This window comes from Seriola aureovittata, chromosome 7 (genome assembly GCF_021018895.1).
Source record: "Seriola aureovittata isolate HTS-2021-v1 ecotype China chromosome 7, ASM2101889v1, whole genome shotgun sequence".
NCBI lineage: Eukaryota > Metazoa > Chordata > Actinopteri > Carangiformes > Carangidae > Seriola > Seriola aureovittata.
Genome location: NC_079370.1, coordinates 8,884,330 through 8,905,252, shown reverse-complemented (window position 1 = coordinate 8,905,252; position 20,923 = coordinate 8,884,330). Strand labels below are relative to the sequence as shown.

Below are 20,923 nucleotides of genomic sequence, written 5' to 3'. Positions count from 1 at the left end.
ATCCACACAGACACATGATGAGAAAACTAAACATTAATTTAGTGTTTATTTCTTTGCTTGTGATTGATAACATGGACTGAAAATGAAATAATTTGGGGGTGGTGGGGAAATCACCAGTGACACACAACTTGTTTCCAACAGTTTTATATATAAAACAATATGCAATTGAGATCAGAAACATCAAAATACAAACTATTTTTTTTAAATAAAATATACATACATTAAAAATTATTAGGTCTCTACAGATGCTCAGCGAAATACAATAAACTCTGTTCATTGACAGATCACAAACATTGCTTTAGAACATACTAATATCAGATAAGAACTGCCACTTTAAGTAATACTATATCGATACAAAGACCCACATAAGAATATAAGAAATAATTGCTGTTCAAATACTGGACTGTACATTTTTTAGTGTTCAGCTTCAGCATGAAGGACAAGAGGAAGAAGTCCTCCATCTAGGAGGAGCCTTGGATGAGGAAGTGCTGAAAGAACTCCTGAGTCTTCCTCTTTTCTGCAAGATCCTGCTTCGTAGGTGATCTCAGGAGCAAAGAGGCAAAAATGGTGGCTACACAGAAAAACAATAAATTATTCATATTGCATAGAATAACAAAGAGTTCCTTTTCTTAGGTCTTAATGTTGTACTATCTTTATTAGCAGTTTAATTTTTTGTATGTTTCAAGGTATGACAAGGTGAGCTATTCAATATAATGAACAAAGGATTCTAGATGTTGCAATAATTCCTGTTCCAATAATTTATTCTGTATTTAAACTTTATTTACACAGGCCAGGTTGGGCGAGCATTCGCTCTTACAGAACCAGCACAGAACGAAAAGATTACTGAAAACAGACCAACAGACTTGGCTCTATTCCTTACTTTCTCTTCACTCACTCAACATGCTGACTGAAGCACAAAGCAACAGCTAATAATAACAAGTACACAAATGAAAGACACTTAAGAGCAACCTGCTTCCTTTTCTTACCCAAGATGTTGACATCTAATCGATTGCTAGCAGAATTCTTCAACAGCTCACGGAGAAAGGCAGCTAAATAGTTGAACACATTTTGATGGCACTGAGGTAGCATGGAAATAACCTGCAGGCAAAATGTTAATGTTACATCAAAAAAGCAAGAGATTGGCTTTTATAATTTAACAAATCTTGGAATAGATTGATCATGATTAACTGCTGGCTGCCTCACTCACTTTCTCACACTGACTGGCATTGGAGCAGCTTTCTAGGCACTGCTGGTAAAAGGAGTAGGGAACCACAGGTTCTGGGAGGGCATCAAGGAAGAGGAGCAAGGCCTCTGCCACTGAGTGGTTACTTCCCGCTGCAGGTCAATAGAGTTAAAGACATAATCCTGGGGAGCTGGATGTGATAATTCCTACAGTGTTCATCCACTAAAAAGCCTCCAAGTTTAAAGTCAACTCTGTGACCTCCATCATTGATTCATTTCAAACCCAGTGTACTAGGGTACAATGCCAAAACAACAAATAATATCTTTGGACTACACGCTGTTACTTTTTCTAATTTTCAATGAAATTAAATAATATTTTTTCTACTAAAGGTTATGATGGGAATTGTTTTCAAGGATACGAAGAGAATCTGGCATGCCAGTGTCAAGGCAATCCCTTATTTCTGCAAATTCACTCCGGAGCCCTGGTTGCTGAAATATGTCTTCCTGCAAATAGAAGACAACGCATATTGAATCTTTCAGTTCTCAAAGAGAGCAGTAATTTCAAGCATTTAAATTACAAACAGGTTCACTTGGGCTGAAGAAAATGTTCTTATGCTTTGAGGCGTAGTGGAGCTGCAATGAACTTTTGATTTAATAAAAATTCCCATGTTTAAACTACCTGAATCAAGTCCTTTATAAATCAAGATTAATTCCCCTCACCAAATCAATGCAGAGGGTCTACAAAGCTACTTGGCTGGCAGGCACAAGTACTGAGTCATACCATTGTCTTTGTAGCCTCAAGAAAAATGTGAAACTTTTTTGCTTAATTCCTGTGTCATGCAGCAACTTTCACTTATTTGTCCTTATAGGAAAGACTCATAAACTTGGCAGGTGGTCAGGAGTTACATAACTCACTTTAAGAATATGAACCTGCCAACAAGAAAACTGCCAAACATTAACTAAATAGGATTATAATGTTTTTTTATTTTATTACGGCACCAAAACAGAAGCATCACCATCAGATTCTCTGACCTGTTTTATTGCATTACGGAACAAGTGATCCACCATCATCCAGAGTTCTTTAGGAATGTCTAGAGGCTTTTCAGTGTTTGCTGCATTCTCATCTCCAGACATCTCCGCCTGATGTTGAGCACACACAGAGCAAAGAGAAGAAATTTAGTGAAAATGGACAAGACTGTGTTTAATAGAAAATCTGCAAAGTTTTAAAAGAAATATGCTGTAGCCTGTAAGACAATCTTGAATGCGGAAGAGGTATTTTAAGGATGCTGTCCCTGCTCTTCATTTGTGAGCACTAACCAGTTTATGAAGAGTCTCTTGCGGCATGTCCTGGATGGGCTCCCTCAGGTGACACAATGAATAGATGGAGGTGCCATAGCAGCTGGGCAGGTAGTTTCCTGTCACAGAGATGAAATAGTCCTTGCCACGCTCCAAGTGGAGCACCAGGATGTCTTCGATCTGTTGCTTGCCAGAGTTAAGTTCAGGTGCTGTCGAGCGGTTTACAAAAACCTCAAGCTCAATGTCCACAGAAGCACCTAGATGTTGGGGACAGATGCACATAGGGGTGACTCAACTGACTCACAAATTATAATAAATTTGAGGATTTATAAATCAACAAGACATCCATAATCTGCAAAGAAATTTCATCGTGCAAGACAAAAGCCAATTCAAGTGTCAATGAAAATCTCTCATTCTAAGCAATTTAACTTCAGCTTATGGTGTACTTAACAATTTGTAAAATCTAAAGGCAGGACTTTGATGCTTTATTAAGATGAAATCTGTGGCTCCTGGATGAAACTGTGACCATGCTACTCACCCTGAGCAATGAAGCCTTTGGGGGGGTTGGCCGTGAGCCAGGGCTTGCAGTATGTGGGCTCGTTTGGCTTCTGGATAAACTCAAACTGACATGGGACCTGGCCATCATTAAAGAGGCTCAATGTCTCTGCTTGGTGCTGCATGAACTTCACATCCTTAAAGTGGAACTGGAAGAGGAGGAAAGGATTCATGACAAGATGAAAAAAAAAATCTTCTCTATGGCATGTAATTGTATCCTTTAATTATCTGCATCAGGCCCAAGGCCCAAGATCAATATACAGCTCCATTAGTGGTGGTTTACTTACTGAATTCATCAACGCAACATAATGAGATGGCAATGTAATGTACAATGTGTATGAGAGAGGCATTACAGATCCCATTACAATATAACAGGACTGAAAGTGACAGGAAAATTTACCTCACGCTCGGACAAGGATACAGACGGAATACACTCATTCTCCATTTTGTCAATATTGCGAACAATCTCTTCAAAGGTCTTCTTATAAGCCTCAGCATTTAGTCTCTTGATCTGTATGAACATATAGGAGGAAGTCAGAGATAAGGAAACAATAAAGCATACACATGTATTATATAACCAATAAATAATACTGCAGTGACCCAGTCTTTAAAAAAAGAAAAAAAGAAAAACAAAAGACGTGAGCAGACAAAGTCAAATCTTCATGTACTTTTCACTGACTTCTCATCATAGTCCCATCCATTTTCAAACTTTCATGCAGGTGTCTAACCAAAATAAACCAAATGAAAAAGAAAAAAAAAATTAAAGATGAAGTCTGTTAAAAATGCTGATGCACTTACCCCAGTGACAAGCAGGGAACTGACTGGTTTGTGGTCACTGGTCTTCAGAGCCATGTGACTCTGATAATGTTCTTGCACTACATTTTTCCCTCTCCACAGGATACGGTCACACCACGCAGGAACGCGACATTTTTCACTGGATGCAGAAGTAATAACAAATGTTTATTCTCAAGTATGTTCGTTATGTCTTTTATTATACAAAGTATTAAAGGCAAATTGCATCTCTATTTCAGTGTATTTGTACATATTTTACAAAAGTTAATGATATGATCCCTGAAGGGAAATTCTCTTATCAGGAAGTGTGACAGCAGAAAATACCACACAACATGTCACCTGTGATCTAGGGCCACAGTAACTGCGAGGCATGTTTATTAATAATGTTAATTAACAGCACAAAAACCTGGCTAGCTTTACTGATTTGCTCCATCAAAGCAAATTAAATTTGTTGTAGTTTTCTAATAGAATTTAAGAATCCCGTTCACATGCTTACCAGGTAAAACAGGTTTTTAAAAAAAGTTTAAAACACTGCTACAGAGCAGAGTCCAAATAATGAATGAACATGTCCCCTTTGCGTTATATATGCATTTACGTCACAGTATTGGTTTCCCTCCCTGAACTCCACATTTCTCTCATAATGCTACTGTGGTATACTCTCATGGCTATCTTTTTGTGAATACTTCAAGAAAACATCTGTTTAGCAAAGTTGTTGAACTTAGCAGAACATATATGTATGTATGTATGTGTATATATATATATATATATGTATGTATGTGTATATATATACATATATATATACATATATATATATATATATATATATATATATATATATATATATATATATATATATACACACACACACACACACACACACACACACACACACACACACACACACACACACACACACACACACACACACACACACACACACACACACACACACACACAAAAAGGTGTTTCCCCATTCAAAGGCCGGCCACTTTGTAAATGGGGAGAATTTTGTTTGTTTGTATCGTAGAAAGCTTCCATAAAGCAATAAACAATGGAGGACAAAGATGGAAATATCTAAACAGTGAAACATTTCTGGGATGAACTGAATTGCTATGCGTGTTGCAAAAAAAATGTGGTAGTTTCATTATTGGAGTACAAGACGCTTCTTTCTACATTTATGCTTATTTCAATTATGAGTGTAATTGAATCACCGAAGAATGATTTCTTGACTGAATATGTTCCTTTCTGCTATTCACAGTCAGGCCTTTATATGAGATTACCTCGTATCCCACATGTCAGAGCCGGTGTCATATTTGTAGGTGGGCTGGAAATCAATCTCACCCTCCACAAAGCCAACAAACACAGCCTTCTCGTCAATCTGCCTCTTGAGCTGAGGACCATATGCAGAAGGTAAGTATCACCACTTCGTAACCACGAAACATGAACAAAGACTATTTAAATAGTGAGAAGGGGGACCATTCATGACACTACCTGATCATAACTGTGCAGTGTTTCAAAGTCCTTCTTGCTGATTAGCTCCTTCACATTGTCAACGTCAAGGTCACTGATTCTGTAGTTGAGATCTCCAATCCATAAAACCACACTAATGAAGGAAGCACAGAGAAAACAGAGGAACAGACAATGAATGAGAATTTGAAACACACAGCAACTACAACTATAACACACTAATCCTGAATGTAAAATGGCTGGATTTGAAGAAAGCTTTGCAGGATTTTATTTTAGTTAGGATAGCTAAGTGTTTTCATTGGTGTAATGGTATAATACCAATACCAATAGTTCATAAATCCATTTGAATCGCACTGTGACTCTTCTCTATATATGTGTGTGTATATATATATTAATGGTTCGTACTCATGCTTCATGATAATGAGAGGAGGCTGGGTGGGATCAAGCTGTCGGAATTGTAGACGGCTGCAAATATCCTTGTAGTCTTGATTACGTCTCTCATATTCTTCAATGTGGGCAGCTAGGTGAGAGTTGACCACACAGATATCAGAGTTGTGGAAGCGAAAACGGATTGCCACAGCCCCCTTGTTTCCCTGTGAATCAGTGAGAGATTGAAAGAGGAGAGAGAAATTCAGTTAGAATAATGTAACAAGTGAAAAAAAGATTCAGAAAAAAAAAAAAGGTTGATTTAGATTATATGCAGTTATATGTGCTCGTCTGCTTGACAGTAATCCAATATTATGCAAAGACATTGACACTTGGAATGTCTCAGTTGGTTCTTGGTTCAGAACATAAACCAGTCAAAGGAAAGTAAAGGATTGAGTCCTCAGTGGTCACCAGCCAGCCATCTGCTCCAAACTATTACTCTATCACTATATACTCTATATGAGACAAGAATAACTTGTTCTGCAACAGTGACGAATAAGATTGGAGTTGCTGGATGTAGTGCTCAATAGATGAATAAGCTCTCTAGCGAACAATCCAAAGGAGGAACCAGAAAGGGTTAGAGGTACAACACTGGTTGGGCTTCTTTTGCATTTTTCTGTGTATTTCACAGTTTGTGTTGCATTCATTTACTGGTGGCAGTCCATCTGAATTTTCAGCATCACAGCAATAACGTTCAGCATAATATCGCCTTATTTAGTGCTATTTTCCTGCAGTTTTTATTTAAATGAAACAACACTGTCATTGTGGGAGCCCAAATGTTTTTTTCTGCTTTCTGCTTGTGTTTGTAATGTAATATCTTAACATGATACCAGTAAACCTACATGATAAACCAGTGTATGAAAGAATAAGTCCTGCAGAATCAGTCCTTACCATCCTTCCCATGATGCCAGTGCCCACAGTCTCAGCCTCCACATCAGAGATGAACTCTGCATGCTCCTTCTTCACATAGAAGAGCAGCATGATGCCCACCAGACGCACCAACTTCACCTTTAGCAGAGGACAAATAAACAACACATCGGTTTATACAGTAAATGGGAAGATCACAAGATCTCACAAAATAATGTAGCATGCCAATTTGCTGAATATTTTGGGGTGAAACAGAGACTGAACAGCGACACTGCCAACTACCGCTGAAGATGAAGATGGTTGGGCTTCATTCTGTTACAAATTTAAACTCATTTTTCATTTCGCAATTAACACCATAATTAAAAGTACAGGCAAGCTGTCTATTTTGTAAATGTTACACATTACAACTATTTCATTCTCTTCCAACTGTGTGTGTCACATGACTATTTTGGTCCTATCTTGATCGACTGATCACATCCATGTTAAAATATAATATAATAACCCTGAGATTGCACATTGCCGCGGACACATTTCAGTCAGCAGCATGCTATAGACTCAAAGGTGCTTTAATGCAGATTTTTGCTGCTTATATCAGCATCATAATTGTTTTTCAACTGCAACAATGTGGAACAATAACAATATGTACAGTTGAATTTGAATAGTCGCACCCACTGTCTTATCTAAAGGAAAACAGAGGGAGAAAAGAACATCCCAGAATTATGAAGTAGATGTGCATGGGAAAATCAAAATAGTTCGATAAGCCTAACTGTCAGTCCTACAAGAACATTTATTTTTCAGGTTGCTGAGCCGTAAAGTGCCAGTTACAGAGCAGCCAAGTTTGCTGTAGTCAGAGCACTCACACTAGATGAGGAAATGACATGTCATTATACTAGCTCCGTGACATCCTGTAAGCCCAAAGATGACTAAAAGAAAGCAGCCAAGCCAAGAAAAACGGAACCTAATAATCTAAAGTCAGCACACAGAAAAAGCAAGTAGATGAAAGTGAATAAGGGGAAGAGGAAAAGACCAAAAAGTAAGGCCTGACTAAGCTCATCAAACTTCCAGTGATATAATCCATGTAATGTGATGGTAGAGTGTTATGTAGACTATAAGTACGCTGGCCATAGAAAGAAAGTGCACAAGGTTCCTCACACTTAACTGTTAAATAAACATTTCAAACACAATCAGTTTCGTGAAAATATACTTCATATATTTAAGTGTAGCGATGAATCTGCTATTAGCTTCCATGTTAAAAAAAAAAGCTCACCATGTGAAGACAGAATACAGTGGACTGGACAATAAAATTCACAGGTCCAGAAAAAAGGTTTCCTTACTAAGGCATACTTGGCATCTGGATGCAAGGCCTTGGACACAGCCTTTGTCCACTCCAGCTCTTTGGGGGTGTCATTGAAGAAGAAAGCCTCTTTGCTGAGGTCGAGCTCCTGGAAACTACAAGGGAGGACAAACTTCTGGTAAAAACTTCTTGTTTGATTCACACTTTTTCCACTCTTTGACACCAAAGTAGTAAAGTGAAACGTAGGCAGGATTAGTGGACACACAGTGCTGAATCTGTGGGTGGGCATGTTCTCCTACTTAAAACAGGATCAATGGTTGCATACATCTGTCAGAGGTTTGAGCAGTATATGTCTTTCTGTGTAATGGGATTAAGTGGAGAATTGCACAGCTATTCTCCAGCAGGGTGAATCTGACTTACCCCACGCAGTACATGTCAGGAGGGTCGGGAGTGCAGCTCAGCCAAGGACTGAGGCTCTCCTTTGGTGTCTGTCCATTCACATTGTACGTGCCAAGGAAAAAGCTGACACAGAATGAGGAGAGATGAGGAGAAGAATAGAGAGTTACAGTGTGTTTGAACATTTGCTGACTAGCAAAATCTGTGTCTTTTCTGTGATTTCCAGTTTACATCTGGGAGACTAAAATAGTGAAACAATGACCTCAATATATATGAAGCCGATGCCCTCCTGTTTTACTGCAGCACTTTCTCACTCATGTCCTGAAATTTCATTTTCTGAAGGTTGAAAGAGGACAACTGCTCTTTTTAAGCGATGTTCCTCTTCATTTGCACTCACACACTGTTAAACCTAGGAGTTATATACAGGGCAAAGAGCTAGCAGCGAGTAAAACGGTCTTATCTGCTGACCATGCCTTGCTGTAGGGCACTACAATTGTGAGAGATGGTGAGAGGGCCCTGCCCTTATCATTTACATCCCCACTGAGATTTATTCTGCAGGTCCAGAATGAAACCGGCTTCCGCCCATTCAATAGCCACCGCCCCCTCTGACCTTCAGGCAGCTGCCGCTCTGCTCATGCACAGGAACAGTACAGCTCTTTACTTTGTGCTGACAGCCATCACACTGTACAACAGAGTGCCCCAATGGCCTCCACCTCAGCTGCCTAGAAAGATTCTGAAGCTGTCTTTATACAAAAAAAAGTGCTGCTTTTTTCTTAATCGGCACATCAGCATGGCTATTCAGTACATTCTCAGTCTGTAGTGTAATATGATATGAAAGCAGACAATTCACGTGTCCCAACACTATTTAACCTTTTCTGTATATCTGCTGTTTCTGATACAGGCAATAATTTATAGACCTATCAGCAGACCCAACAAGTAGGTCATTTGCAAATGTATGTTCAAAATATTCATTAGGTTTTTGACTAAACAAATTCTGCACAGGCTTTTGTATATCTTTGTCTTTATTTGTATATCTTACAATACCTATTTATTTCTTCTCAGGGTTATACAGGGACAGGAGATTTCCCAGCATGCTTGGAGCAAAAGGTAAGGAAACACCTCAGGGCGGTTGTGAGTCAGTCACATGACTAACACAACACACATTCAGTCTCACACCTCACAGACAGTTCCCAATTAACCTAAGCTCCATTGCTGGTCTGTGGGAGACAAGCACAGCTCCCAAGGGGAAGCCTGTGGCAACACACAAACTCCACACAGAAAGGAGCTGGGCTTAGACTGTAACATAGGAACTTTTTGACATATACTGTATATATATAGAGAGCTACCAACAGGAGGCAGTGTGGTTAATAACTATAACTATGATGGTGAAATCAGCAAAACAAAAGAAAAAAATAACCTTAATAAAAATTTCAAGGACATTAATACCCCCAATCAATAAGAAATGGTGCATTTCTAGACAGCCCCTGAGAAAGTGGTGCTTATTTTAGCAAACAGCTAAGTACAGAGAAATACAAACCCACAGATGTTGACTCATTCTTTTTACATAACATTTCTAGGATCCAAACTGCACTTGCAGTTAGTGTGCTCATACTGTTTCAGCGCAAACCGTCAAATCTTAAGCTATTTCAGTACAGCTTGACCCAACTGTATACGATTGAAAATCTAGACAACAAAATTAAAATCTAAATAAAGAAATAAATGGATAAATAAATAGCTTGACACGCCTCCTATATTCAGTTTTAGAATATTAGAATATGTTTCAGGCTGAGAAAAATGATGAGTGAAGGATCATATCACACTTCTATAGATTCAATAGTGTATGAAAGCACCTATAGCCCCACCCAAGTATCAGGGGAAATTAAAAATTGATATCAAGGAAGCATTGATTTGCTACGTTGATATTGATGTGATATTGTAATATATTAATATCACCTAGATCTACCTCTATTGCCCGGGCATGTACACAATGTACATTTACAAATGTACACAGCAATGCAGACACAATAAGAAGTTGAGAGTTACATACCTGAAGTTCTCCAGGTAAGTGTAAATGTCCTCATTCTTCAGGAGCTCACACTTGATAAGGTTGTCACGCAGGTTGAACTGCGGCATGGCCAGTATCTGAGCTTTGTTAGACGGGGTGTGGCTGGACGAGCGCACCAGGTCATTCCGGTCGTCTCGACTTGAGATGCCCTGACTGCACACCAGGAGAGAGAGAAAATAACAGTTGGGTGTTGGGATGAGTGGAGACAGACCAAGATAGAAACCAGATCATTTTGTCATGCTGGTGTGATTTCATAGGGGACAAGTATCAGGATGATCATAAACTGCATGTTTGGTCTGGGTTGTTTAGATTTTTTTCATTCAGCTACCAATGTCTGGTTGCCACTTGGCATCCAGGATACGCTCTGACCTAATTGCAATTGCAATACCTCTCCTAAAAGCTAGATATAAAATTATAGCATAGCAGAGACATTACACTCTACTCCAGACTAACAGTGTAATATACAGTAGATCATAAACCCAGGCTTTGTGGTGAAGCTCTATTTCCATGTTGTCAATATGGAATGAGACTGAGGGGAGAGGAAGAAATGTAATATGCCTGGGCCCTGTAATCTTCCAGGAATATACTGTAACGAAACCCCACCTTAGAATATACAAATAGGCATTCATTCCAAGAGTGGCAGCAGTGGCTTACAGGTTAAACAACTGAACTGCACAAATTTGCATTTTAGACCTTAACAACTTTAAATAAATTAAACACTGATCATCAACCTGCTGCCAGGCACGTAGACAGTACCTGTTGTAAACCTGATGGAAAGAAGTACTTAAATAACAGTAATTCTGCTTTTTATTCTTTTAAACTTCAAAACTATTTTTCCTGATGAAGCAATATTTAGTTTGTGGATAAGTTAAACATGGTCTATACTGTAAGACATCACTAAGCTGAAGGAAGAAATGTCTGTTGGACACATTATTTTGAAATGGTTATAGTCATGATGACATGTTGGTCGTAACAGTAACCGTTGAGTTACAAAAGCAGGCCATTCAAGTGAAGCAAATTTGATCTCACACTTTCCTGCATTTGAAATACCATTAAGTGAATTTCTTAACTTGGTGCAAGTATGCAGAATAGGGTGCTATTGTCATGGCTGCCTTGTTTGATAAATTTCTTAGTCCCTTGAGGACTCGGGTGGTGAAGGCTGATTCAAAAAAAAAATCCCTGGATATTTTACAACATTGCTGTGTGTTTGCAGTGCATCAGTAAGGCATTGCTGACTAAACAGTAAATGTTTTAGGTTTTACTCAGATTAGTCTTCAAAATGGTTACTTTGATACTTTTACTTGAGTAATATTAAAAGGTACCCCTATGGAGTTTTGGTAGCACTATCGAGCAACGCGTTTGTGAACAGGTCCCTGCTGTATTTGTTCATAAATACACAGGTGATGAGATACACGTTCTTGCCAATGGTTTCCCACTTTTCCAGTGATCTACAGGTGGTGGTAATCCACCAAGAAATGACAGAACTTCCACTTTAGCAGCAGAATATTCTAACTTCAATAAAAAGGCTTTACCTCTCCGGGCTAGAACACACTTTGGACTTCTGTGTGCCACCGTTGGAACCTTTCTCCCTTTCTATACTTCCCTTTTTGTCGGATGATTTCTCTGTTTGGAAAGAGCATGAGAGAAAAGGAGGATTAATAAAAAAAAGTCTGTTTAGTTTACTTGTTTACAATGATAAAGCACAGAGCATAAAGGGAAACCGTGGCATTATAGCACAGCTCTCCACAATGCCTGAAAAACACCTGCACTTTTTTAATGAAAAATTAACATTTTGTTTGTAAGTTGTCATTTAAAACTTCATGTCACTGTGTACTGCCAGCTACTGGGAGTCCTTCCAATCAACATTATCTTAAAATCTGCCCTTAGTATTGACAGCCTAGCTCAACTCTAATGAGAAAGTACCTAGCCCTGAGCAAACCCATATTTCAGTCTTTTAATAACTAATATGGATAATAAATTAAAGCTAATTATGACAGAGTATAAAACAAAAACGCACAGTAACACACAAGTCAATCATAAAAGTGCCAAATCAGGGCTCAGTTGTTGTGGTCAATCGACTGAGGCTATCTTTTGCAGTTGGTTACAGTTACTGCATCCCAAGTAGCTGGCTTTAATAGGCGAGTGTGAAGTATGAGACAGCATGGCCCCTGTCTTCTGCAGCTTGGCAGGGAACACAGCTGGCTCCTCTGAAAGGGAAAGCCAGGTTCTTTGAGCAGGAAATTAAACTCTATAAAGTTATGGCAGGCTACATTAAGAGTGCACCTGACCAACAGCACTACTTTAGTACCCAAAAGGTACAAAACATTCTAGTCTTTTTAGGTGGTAGCTCATGGGGTTTCTGTAATTTATTTGTTTTCTGATGCGTTTGTGTGCAACACAATAATCCCATGGCATCCTATCCACATTACCTTACTGGGCAGGGATATCAACAGTGCTAGTAGAATAGAATAGAAATAGAATAGAAAGCCTTTATTGTCATTGTATTCAAAATACAATGAAATTAGGAGTGTTACTCCTGATTGATGCATGTAAGTTAAAAAGAAGACATTGCATGCAATAGAACACATGCACACAACATATCACACAGTTAAAAAAAAAAAAAACAACCCAGCATAAAGACAAATAAAAAACAATAAATCTATAACTACTAACTACTTTGCTAAACTACTATAACATTAAACAACCACTTTCAAAACAAGGTCACCGAAGGGAATAAAGCAGAGAGGTAATAAAACCCCAAATTAAAGTCAAAGCAAGTCTGATCTAAACGGACAAAGCTTGTTCAATCCAAACAGCATAATTTTCAAAAGGTATGATTTTCCTTATAGCTGTGTCTAACCCAGCACTAAACTGTGAGTGAAAAAGCTTTTATCACTGTTTCCACAGCTGGAGGTCAACATCATTAGCTAAACTAACAAAGGAAATTTCTCAGCAAAACAAGTTGTGACCTGTGTACTAAATTCTGAGAAAAAGCGAGTGTGTCAGACATGGTTACGGTATTTGAATGAAACAAGAACCAAAAAAAGATTAGGCTAGATATGCTGAACTATGAGCACCATTTAAAAAAAATCCCCATGAGGATCTATTGACGTGATGCTGATGTTTGTGTGAACAGGAAAAGATGGCCCTTTGTGTGACAGAGAAAACTTCCAGCAAACTGTGAAATGACTTTAGAAGAGTTTACTTTAGAAATGCTACAGTTAAGAAGGTGAAAATCTCATTGTGAACACAAAGAAAAAGCACATCACTGTGAAATTGACTCAAGAGTTTTCTGAGTTAGCATATGAATAAAAAAGGAAACCATGAGTATTAATAGCCCTAACCTCTAAACTGCAAGGGCTGAAATGATAAACCATAACCCATTGGAGATGGGTTATTTCCTGTTTAACAGTTTGCATCAATAACCTTATAATATGCCAAATTTACAGTGTTGGTTCTAAGCTTTGAAGACCAGGTGGCTCAAAGGTGATATACAACATGAGATCATACAAGATTTGTTAAGTTTTTCCCAGTGAACTTAACTGTATCTGGAAAATGCAGAACAACAGTAATGAAACAGTATAAAGTGTATAATACTGAGATTCTTGTCATAAAAATAGAGTGAAATTGCAAAACACGAATCTGCAGCTTGATTTAAATGCACAAAGTAGTTATAATCACAAAAACCAAACAAATTTCTTTTGCAACTATTTTGATAACTGAATAAATATTAAGACAATATTTATGCAAAAAAAAGCATTCTCTGCTTCCAACTACGAAAACTGCTGCTTTTCTTTGACTTTGGTGATAATAACCTTGATATGTTAAGATTTTGAGCTTCTGCTGAGACAAAACAAGCAATTTAAGGACATCACTGTGGACTTAAGGGACTTGTTAATCAATTGATTAATCAATGAAAATTATGAAATGAAAATAAAAATGATGAATTGATGAAAATAATCATTGATTGCTGCCCTACATGCTACAATATGTCAGTCTTGCTGAAAAGTGCAGCAGATAGCTTTTTGGCATTGCTTTTTTTTCCCACATTAAAGCTGCCCTCTAATGTTGAGAATTTCAATCTGCCAGAGTGAGGCCCTTAGTCCACTAGGGTCCTGTGTGTGAGTAGTTTAGTTATTACACTGCATATTTTACGTTCCTGCACATGCTTTAGTAATGAGCTTAACTAAACTTTCAACCCCTAAGGAGGGAGTTGCATGTCTGACTAGCTGCAATTTACACCAATGCCTTTTTTATCTGCGGTTGATCGTTATTCTGCATAAATGGCAAGTTGTTCAGGTCTCAAACTCTTCCGTTTTAAAACCGTCACAGCTTTTTAACCACAACTGCACAAAGTTCAAAGTTGCACAACTTCCTTTCATGATCTTCAACCATAAGTAGTTACCTGCAGAGGAACCTGTTTTGTGATTTTTCTAAATTCTCTATTGTAGATCTACAGTTGTAAATTAAAAGAAACAAACTCTTCTTGCCTTAAGAAAACGCTTGGATCGCACTGGCACTGAAGGAAAAGAGAAGGTCTTTCTCACAGGTGAAGGCAAAACAGACAGTCAGCACCTTTATCTCATAGAGAGGCGTCGCAGGAAAGTTTACAGACAACTGATTTGAAGCCAACCGGCCAAGTTAGCCAAGAGGATGATGCGCAAGCGACAGAGGGTATTTGGAAACAGGCAATAGCCAAAGTAGCAGAACATAAACAGTGTCTCAATGTATGATACAATTCTGTGTCAGTGTAAAACGTTACTCCAACACCAACCACAACAGGTGAGTCATTTTCTGTCATAGCGACCACTAACATGAATATTATTATTAAGCAGAGACCGACGTTAGCCTTAAACTGCGTTTCAACTGTCTAACTCTATCAGCTAACATTAAAGACAGCTTGATAATGTGGCAACAGCAGATAACATTGGTGATACTTCTGTTAATCCTTATCATTACTCCGCCTAACGAAAGCTGGCCCTCTAGCAAATCCGGCTAAAGTTAGCCTCTTTGAAATAAGAACTACTACTACTCGCTAGCATTAGCTAGTAAGCTAGCTAGTTTGACGGGGCAGAATCAATGCCACGGATCTATGCGATGGAGTTTTCTTTTCGGCACCTCAATATAATCAACAAATGTAAGGAATATTTTTCATACCAGAGTCTCTCATCACCTTAGACATCTCCCTGCACCGCTCCCACGCATTCTGTGCAGAAGAGCAATGTCCAGTCTGTGTTAGACCTGCCCATGCTAGCGTTATTGTAGGAGGAGTTTACCTTCCGCTACTGCAGAGATAGGAAGCTGACAAAATAACAACCTGCAACTACTATGCACAAAGGGCAACCGGGAAATTCTACCGCACATCACATTAGTATTGCGTTGGGAATTAAGCTCATGCATTTCAACAAGACAAATAAATTATGAAATAAGTCTGGCACTAAAAGGAAAAAAAAACATGACCTGCAGTGTCCCATAAACAAACAATTAAACCACTTTGTAAGGGTCATACTCATGAAATATGTGGTGTAGTTTGCATATGAACATTCACTCACTTTATACAGTGTATGTTTACAGCTTGGCTCCCAGCATGCACGAACATAATGCGTGAAATCTGTATTTCAAATTACACAAACATTTATGTTTACATGATAAGCATGCAAATTGTACATTTGATGGCACAACCTTCAGAGATTAGACATGGATTCTTGTTGCTGTTTTTTTTTTTATAAGGGAGCCTATTCTGTGTATACTATTTAATTTCTTAAGAAGTAGGTGGTACATTAATTAAAAAAAAAAAAAAAAACTCCATTGTTTGGCCCATATATATATATATATATATATATATATATATATATATATATTTGATTGTTAACTCCTTTTTCTGAACCAAGACCCCATAAGACCTGGCATCCAAATGTTCCACAGTCCAAGCTCAACACAAAAGAGGGGAGCCATGTTTTTGTTTAAGCTCAAAAAAAGGTACTGAGGGGAACAAACTCCCCCTCAGTACCAGATCAGCTTGGACATTTTAAAAAAGCTTTTAAGCTTTGTTTCTATTCTCCATGTTTGACCATTCTCTGAAATTGTTTTATGGTAAAGCATCTAATGTGCCCCTGTTAAGCACCTTATAAGGTGCATCAGAAGTAAAGTTTAATTGTTTACATACTTCATAATGTTAGTAGGTCTGCTAGGCCTATTACCCTGATATTGTGCATGCTGGCTCACTGTCATGGCGGACTGAGACATTTGAATGGAATGGAGCCATAATTAAAGTTATTAGTTGGTGTCTTTTCTGCTATGACATTTCAAACTGTCAGCCTGTTATGTGTAAATTTCTTACAGCTCATACACAGGCTGTGACGATTGCATTCCAAGGAAGTGACACTTGCAAAACTGGTAATTTTATGATGCAACCCTCTGATGTAGACTTTTATCTGTGTGAGGTTATCTACTGGCAGAAAAAGAGCAAAAGCGCTGTAGAGATAAAGAACATTGCTGTTCTGTCAACCCATTGCATGAATGCTGGTCGACCTGTTCCAAATAAATGAAGCTTATTGGACACAAATGCCAGCTGTGAACTCCTACAAACAGAAATTAGATGACAAACCTGTTTTCCGTTGCTGATTGAGTTTACTGAGTGTTGTGCTGAGGGGTGCAAGGGCCTGTTTGACAACTCCCTGGCCTTTAGTGGTTTTGTGGTACTTGTTGATCCACTGAAACTTGGGTACCTGTGTGGGAGACTTGCAAACATCTGAAGAAAGATAGACAGAGAGAGCAAGATAATTAAAGTAGGCTAAGTTAGGATAAACAACAGCAATTTTAAGATTCATGGTGTAAGAAAGAATCGACTCCACTAGTAGAAAAAGGAGCATTCTTAAGCAACATCTTTCTATTTCTTGCTCTTACACATGGATCTTGTCCATACAATGAACTGTTCTCCTAGTTTGTAAGACCACCTCCACACTTAGACTTCTTTAAATAGAAGGAATCTCACTTATACTTGCTTACCTTTATCATTTCTCACACTCTTCCTATTGACAACAACTGGCACCAGGTCATCTAATCTTTCCATCACTAGTATCCCTCACCAGATTAAAAGCCTCTGTGGCTTGTCTTACGAGTACCGCAAAAAAATATAATGAAAACAACATAGTAGTCTCCGTACATGCTCACGTGGAGCTTCCACTGTGAAAAATAGTGAGCCAGTGGCAAAAGTGATACATCCCTAACAAAGCAGACTGTCTGTCAACCCGGCAGCTGGCCTCTTCCATCCAGATGAACAGGAGACAAAAAGTAAAATGCAGTTCAAGAGAAGTGATCACGAAGAAGTCCTTTTAAAACTGTTTTCATCCTGTCCTTTTGCTGGCTGTTAAAGAAACAAACTAAACACAGAGTACACCATTCAAGCTCCACCCCTTCTCTCTCTGTACCCATCCCTTTTACGTCATGCACACTAGTGACAGCCAGTTGAAGGGACAGCAACAATTTGTAGTTGTAAAATTGGTGTGAGCCAATCAGCCAACAGAATCTAACAAATGCATTTGGGTTTTTATTTCTGTTTTTTAAAAATTCCTTTTTCAGTAATCTAATGTCAAAATGAAAGAATACATTTTTTTTTTTTGTTTGTTCGTTCGAGACAATGTATCCTCAAGGCAACTGAAGACTGGCTGAGCTGGTTTCCTAGATACTTCACACATTGATTTTTCAAAGGCTGTGAGAACCTTGAATAAAAAGCAATGACTGCTGGGTGTTATGTAAGCGTGTCACCAATGTCTCTGAGGGCTGACCTACCACTCCAGGCCCTGTTGACCTCGCTGAGAAAGAGCCGCGAATGAGACCCAAAAGGAAGTCTGAGCTCTAACGCTTCTTCCTGGTAGCTTATTCTCACCCTGGTATCAGCCCCTAGAATCAGATGAGGAACACAGAAAAAAAATGATGTTATTTATTTATCTTTTGTTTGTTTTACTTTCTTATGTACTGCTGCTTAATATTAAAATATATGTAATAAGGGCAACTCACCCACAACTGCAAGTTCCTCTGGTGAGGAAACTACAAAAAGTGCAGCATGAGGAGTATGTCAGGGTATTTCAGAGAAGTTAGTGTCATACCATTATTAACAGGAAACAACTGTTATTTTGGTGCCCTGAACCTTACTGCCAGTCTACTTTTGATTATGTTAAACATATGAAAGCTGCTCACCCTCCACAACAGCAAAGTCAAGGGAGACGGGTATGATGTCCTCCAGTGACACATCATCAGCAGTAATGGCCATCCTTCGATGAGTATAAATAAAGAGTCTAAAAAACAGACATTTTAATGATGATTAAAATTAAAATATGTTATTATTATTCCTATTTTTAAATGACATTTGATTCATTTTAATCAAAAATTTGAATCAACTGTGTATTTCATCAAAGGGGAAAAGAGGACTGGTCATTTACATACTGTATGGTTACTGTGTCAGACAATTTGATGCATCTCTGTGGTCATTTTCAATGCCAATGTGTGGTGTTGCTATGGACTGCATAATGTTGTCAAACCCACTCCTTACAAAATTATATTGTGAGCATGTGAATACGAGTATTTTGTTCAATAATGAACTTTGTGTTAAAACTCACGCATGTTCTTCTGAAGACTCAACCAATCCCAGCAATCTGCTCTCTGTAATCTTATCAAAGAGGACATCACATTGGACAGCATGATTACAACTTGGTTAAGGGTATAGTGGGAATATGTTCATGAATTTCTTTCACACTTTGCCAGGAAATATCACCTTGCTCTCATTTCAACTATTTTTTTCTTATTAAATTTTTTTTGGCTACAATGGGAACAACACTGAAACTGTTTAATATTAATTGCACTATATTTCAAAGGGAAATATTGGAGTTTTTACTCAACTTCTATCTAATAGCTGTTTGTATTTTACATACAAACCATATAATTAGCTTACAAAATATGATACATTGATGTAGATGAAACTACATAAATGAAAAAAGTAAAAGTTTTCCCAATGATACACTTTGACCTTAGCAACATTATAAATACTTAACTGGAGTATTCTTCTCCCAACACTGCCGAGAAGCAACTAAGCTGGTGACACAGAGTTGCCATCTTGTGGAAGAAAGGTCTTACTACAAAAGTTGGACCATATCCTTAAGAAGTCACACCCGACAAAACCTGCTCTGCTTCTATTGCTGAGAACTATAGGCTACGTCTTAAATGTTGTTTTGTTTTAAATCACAATATAAGTAACATAGTTATTTTTATTCAGAGAGATGTCGACCATGTAGCAGATCTTTAATCTTACAGGCCTCTCTGCGGACTCTGATATTCTTCAGCGGAGTCGTGTTAGTTAAACTTAGTTGGAGTCTGGTAATATTACATTTTAAACACCGATGATCCATAAACAAGCGCATGCGAGTCGCAAAGGATACTATGATGCAGTTTTCTTCCCTCTCCAAAGTTTCTTGGATTGCGACGGACTGATCCATGGTGAAGGCAGATTCCTGCTTGACAGTTTCTGCCCCACGCTTTTCTTGTTCAAAAATACCCGGAGGAATTTCGAGTAGCCTATTTATTTCTCTCTCAAGAGAAAGCCAAGTGAACAGCAGGAGGAGAGACGCTCGAGGAGCCCCCTGTAATCCGACATTATTCCCTTTCGATCCAGATGTTTCTCTCCCGTTCCTCCGCTGCTGGCCCAGCCCGGCCCGGTCTGCCACGCACTGATTCAGAATCGCTCTGTGCCCCCGGTGTGACGTCACATCTGGGCTGTCATCAACTCACTTTGGTTTGGATTAGGCCTCAGGTCAATGATCCAAAGAGGATTATGTCCTACAATAGGCCCGAATCCGTACGTTCACAAAGTTATATCAAAGCTTTCCATGAGTACTGATGAGCCATCAGGTCAATAGGCCTAAAACGGTCTTTTGTTAGAGGGGAAACCCACCATTAATACATTTATTCAACGTAAAATAATAGGGCTGTGTTGGATTTATGTGTCAGATTTGTTGTTCAGTACTTCCCAGTTGTATATTTTCATTTTATGTATTTTATTTCATTTTTTAAAATCATTTTTATATCATTTTTTAATAAATATTTTGAGGCTGAAATTGATATTTGGGATTTAAAAAAAATCTGATAACAATAAATCAGCCAGTTAGCCTATTTAAAAAACAAACAAATAATAAACATAAAATAATATTATTACTTATTAATGGGTTACTTATTACTACTCGTTGGCAGACATATACAATCTGCAATAAGTTAATATCAATTGGTTATTGTACAGGAGTTCAGCTGCCATGCAGGCAGACATTTACTGTTAAAGGGACAGAATATCCAATTTTCTGCATTCCTCTTGGCCTCAACCTTGCTCTTATAGCAGTTGTATTTGGCCATGAGATTTGTTCACATCAGCCGTCTGGTAGTGGTGGAAGAGTCAGATCATTTACTTAATTAAAAGTAGCAATACCACAACGTTTAAATATGACTACTCAGTTATAGGCTAACTAAAAGTCCTGCATTCATTTTCATACTTGAGTAAAAGTAGAGAAAGTAAAAGTACAGATTCTACAAAAAATATA

At 38.2% G+C, this 20,923-nt stretch overlaps 1 protein-coding gene across 5 annotated transcripts; it reads right to left on the bottom strand.

Annotated features, from left to right (window-relative positions):
- Nucleotides 1–128: 128 nt before the first annotated feature.
- inpp5b (inositol polyphosphate-5-phosphatase B) lies at nucleotides 129–20,049 on the bottom strand. Of its 5 annotated transcripts, XM_056381406.1 has the most exons (23): nucleotides 19,776–20,049; nucleotides 18,959–19,039; nucleotides 18,540–18,637; nucleotides 18,360–18,389; nucleotides 18,132–18,242; nucleotides 16,948–17,091; nucleotides 11,873–11,963; nucleotides 10,323–10,493; nucleotides 8,300–8,401; nucleotides 7,920–8,034; nucleotides 6,610–6,726; nucleotides 5,698–5,885; nucleotides 5,317–5,428; nucleotides 5,106–5,215; nucleotides 3,832–3,967; nucleotides 3,434–3,544; nucleotides 3,017–3,182; nucleotides 2,500–2,735; nucleotides 2,215–2,322; nucleotides 1,602–1,686; nucleotides 1,208–1,335; nucleotides 987–1,098; nucleotides 129–571 (listed from the first exon to the last, which is right to left on the bottom strand). In XM_056381406.1, exons 1-23 carry the CDS (start codon nucleotides 19,829–19,831, stop codon nucleotides 462–464), a joined length of 2,718 nt encoding a protein of 905 aa, XP_056237381.1. In that variant the 5' UTR covers nucleotides 19,832–20,049; the 3' UTR covers nucleotides 129–461. The 5 variants fall into 5 exon arrangements, with proteins under 5 accessions (XP_056237381.1, XP_056237377.1, XP_056237378.1 ...); XM_056381402.1 differs by lacking the exon at nucleotides 19,776–20,049 and having other exon boundaries at nucleotides 18,959–19,098; XM_056381403.1 differs by lacking the exons at nucleotides 18,360–18,389; nucleotides 19,776–20,049 and having other exon boundaries at nucleotides 18,959–19,098.
- Between the last annotated feature and the right edge of the window lie 874 nt (nucleotides 20,050–20,923).

Excerpts from the sequence above, each read along its gene's own strand:
- inpp5b (XM_056381406.1), bottom strand. The coding sequence starts at position 19,831 with ATGGATCAGTCCGTCGCAATCCAAGAAACTTTGGAGAGGGAAGAAAAC. Across the intron at positions 8,035-8,299 it reads CCTGACATGTACTGCGTGGG|TTTCCAGGAGCTCGACCTCA; the intron begins GTAAGTCAGATT and ends CCTCCCTTGTAG. Across the intron at positions 1,336-1,601 it reads TGGCATGCCAGATTCTCTTC|CGGGAAGTAACCACTCAGTG; the intron begins GTATCCTTGAAA and ends ATTGACCTGCAG.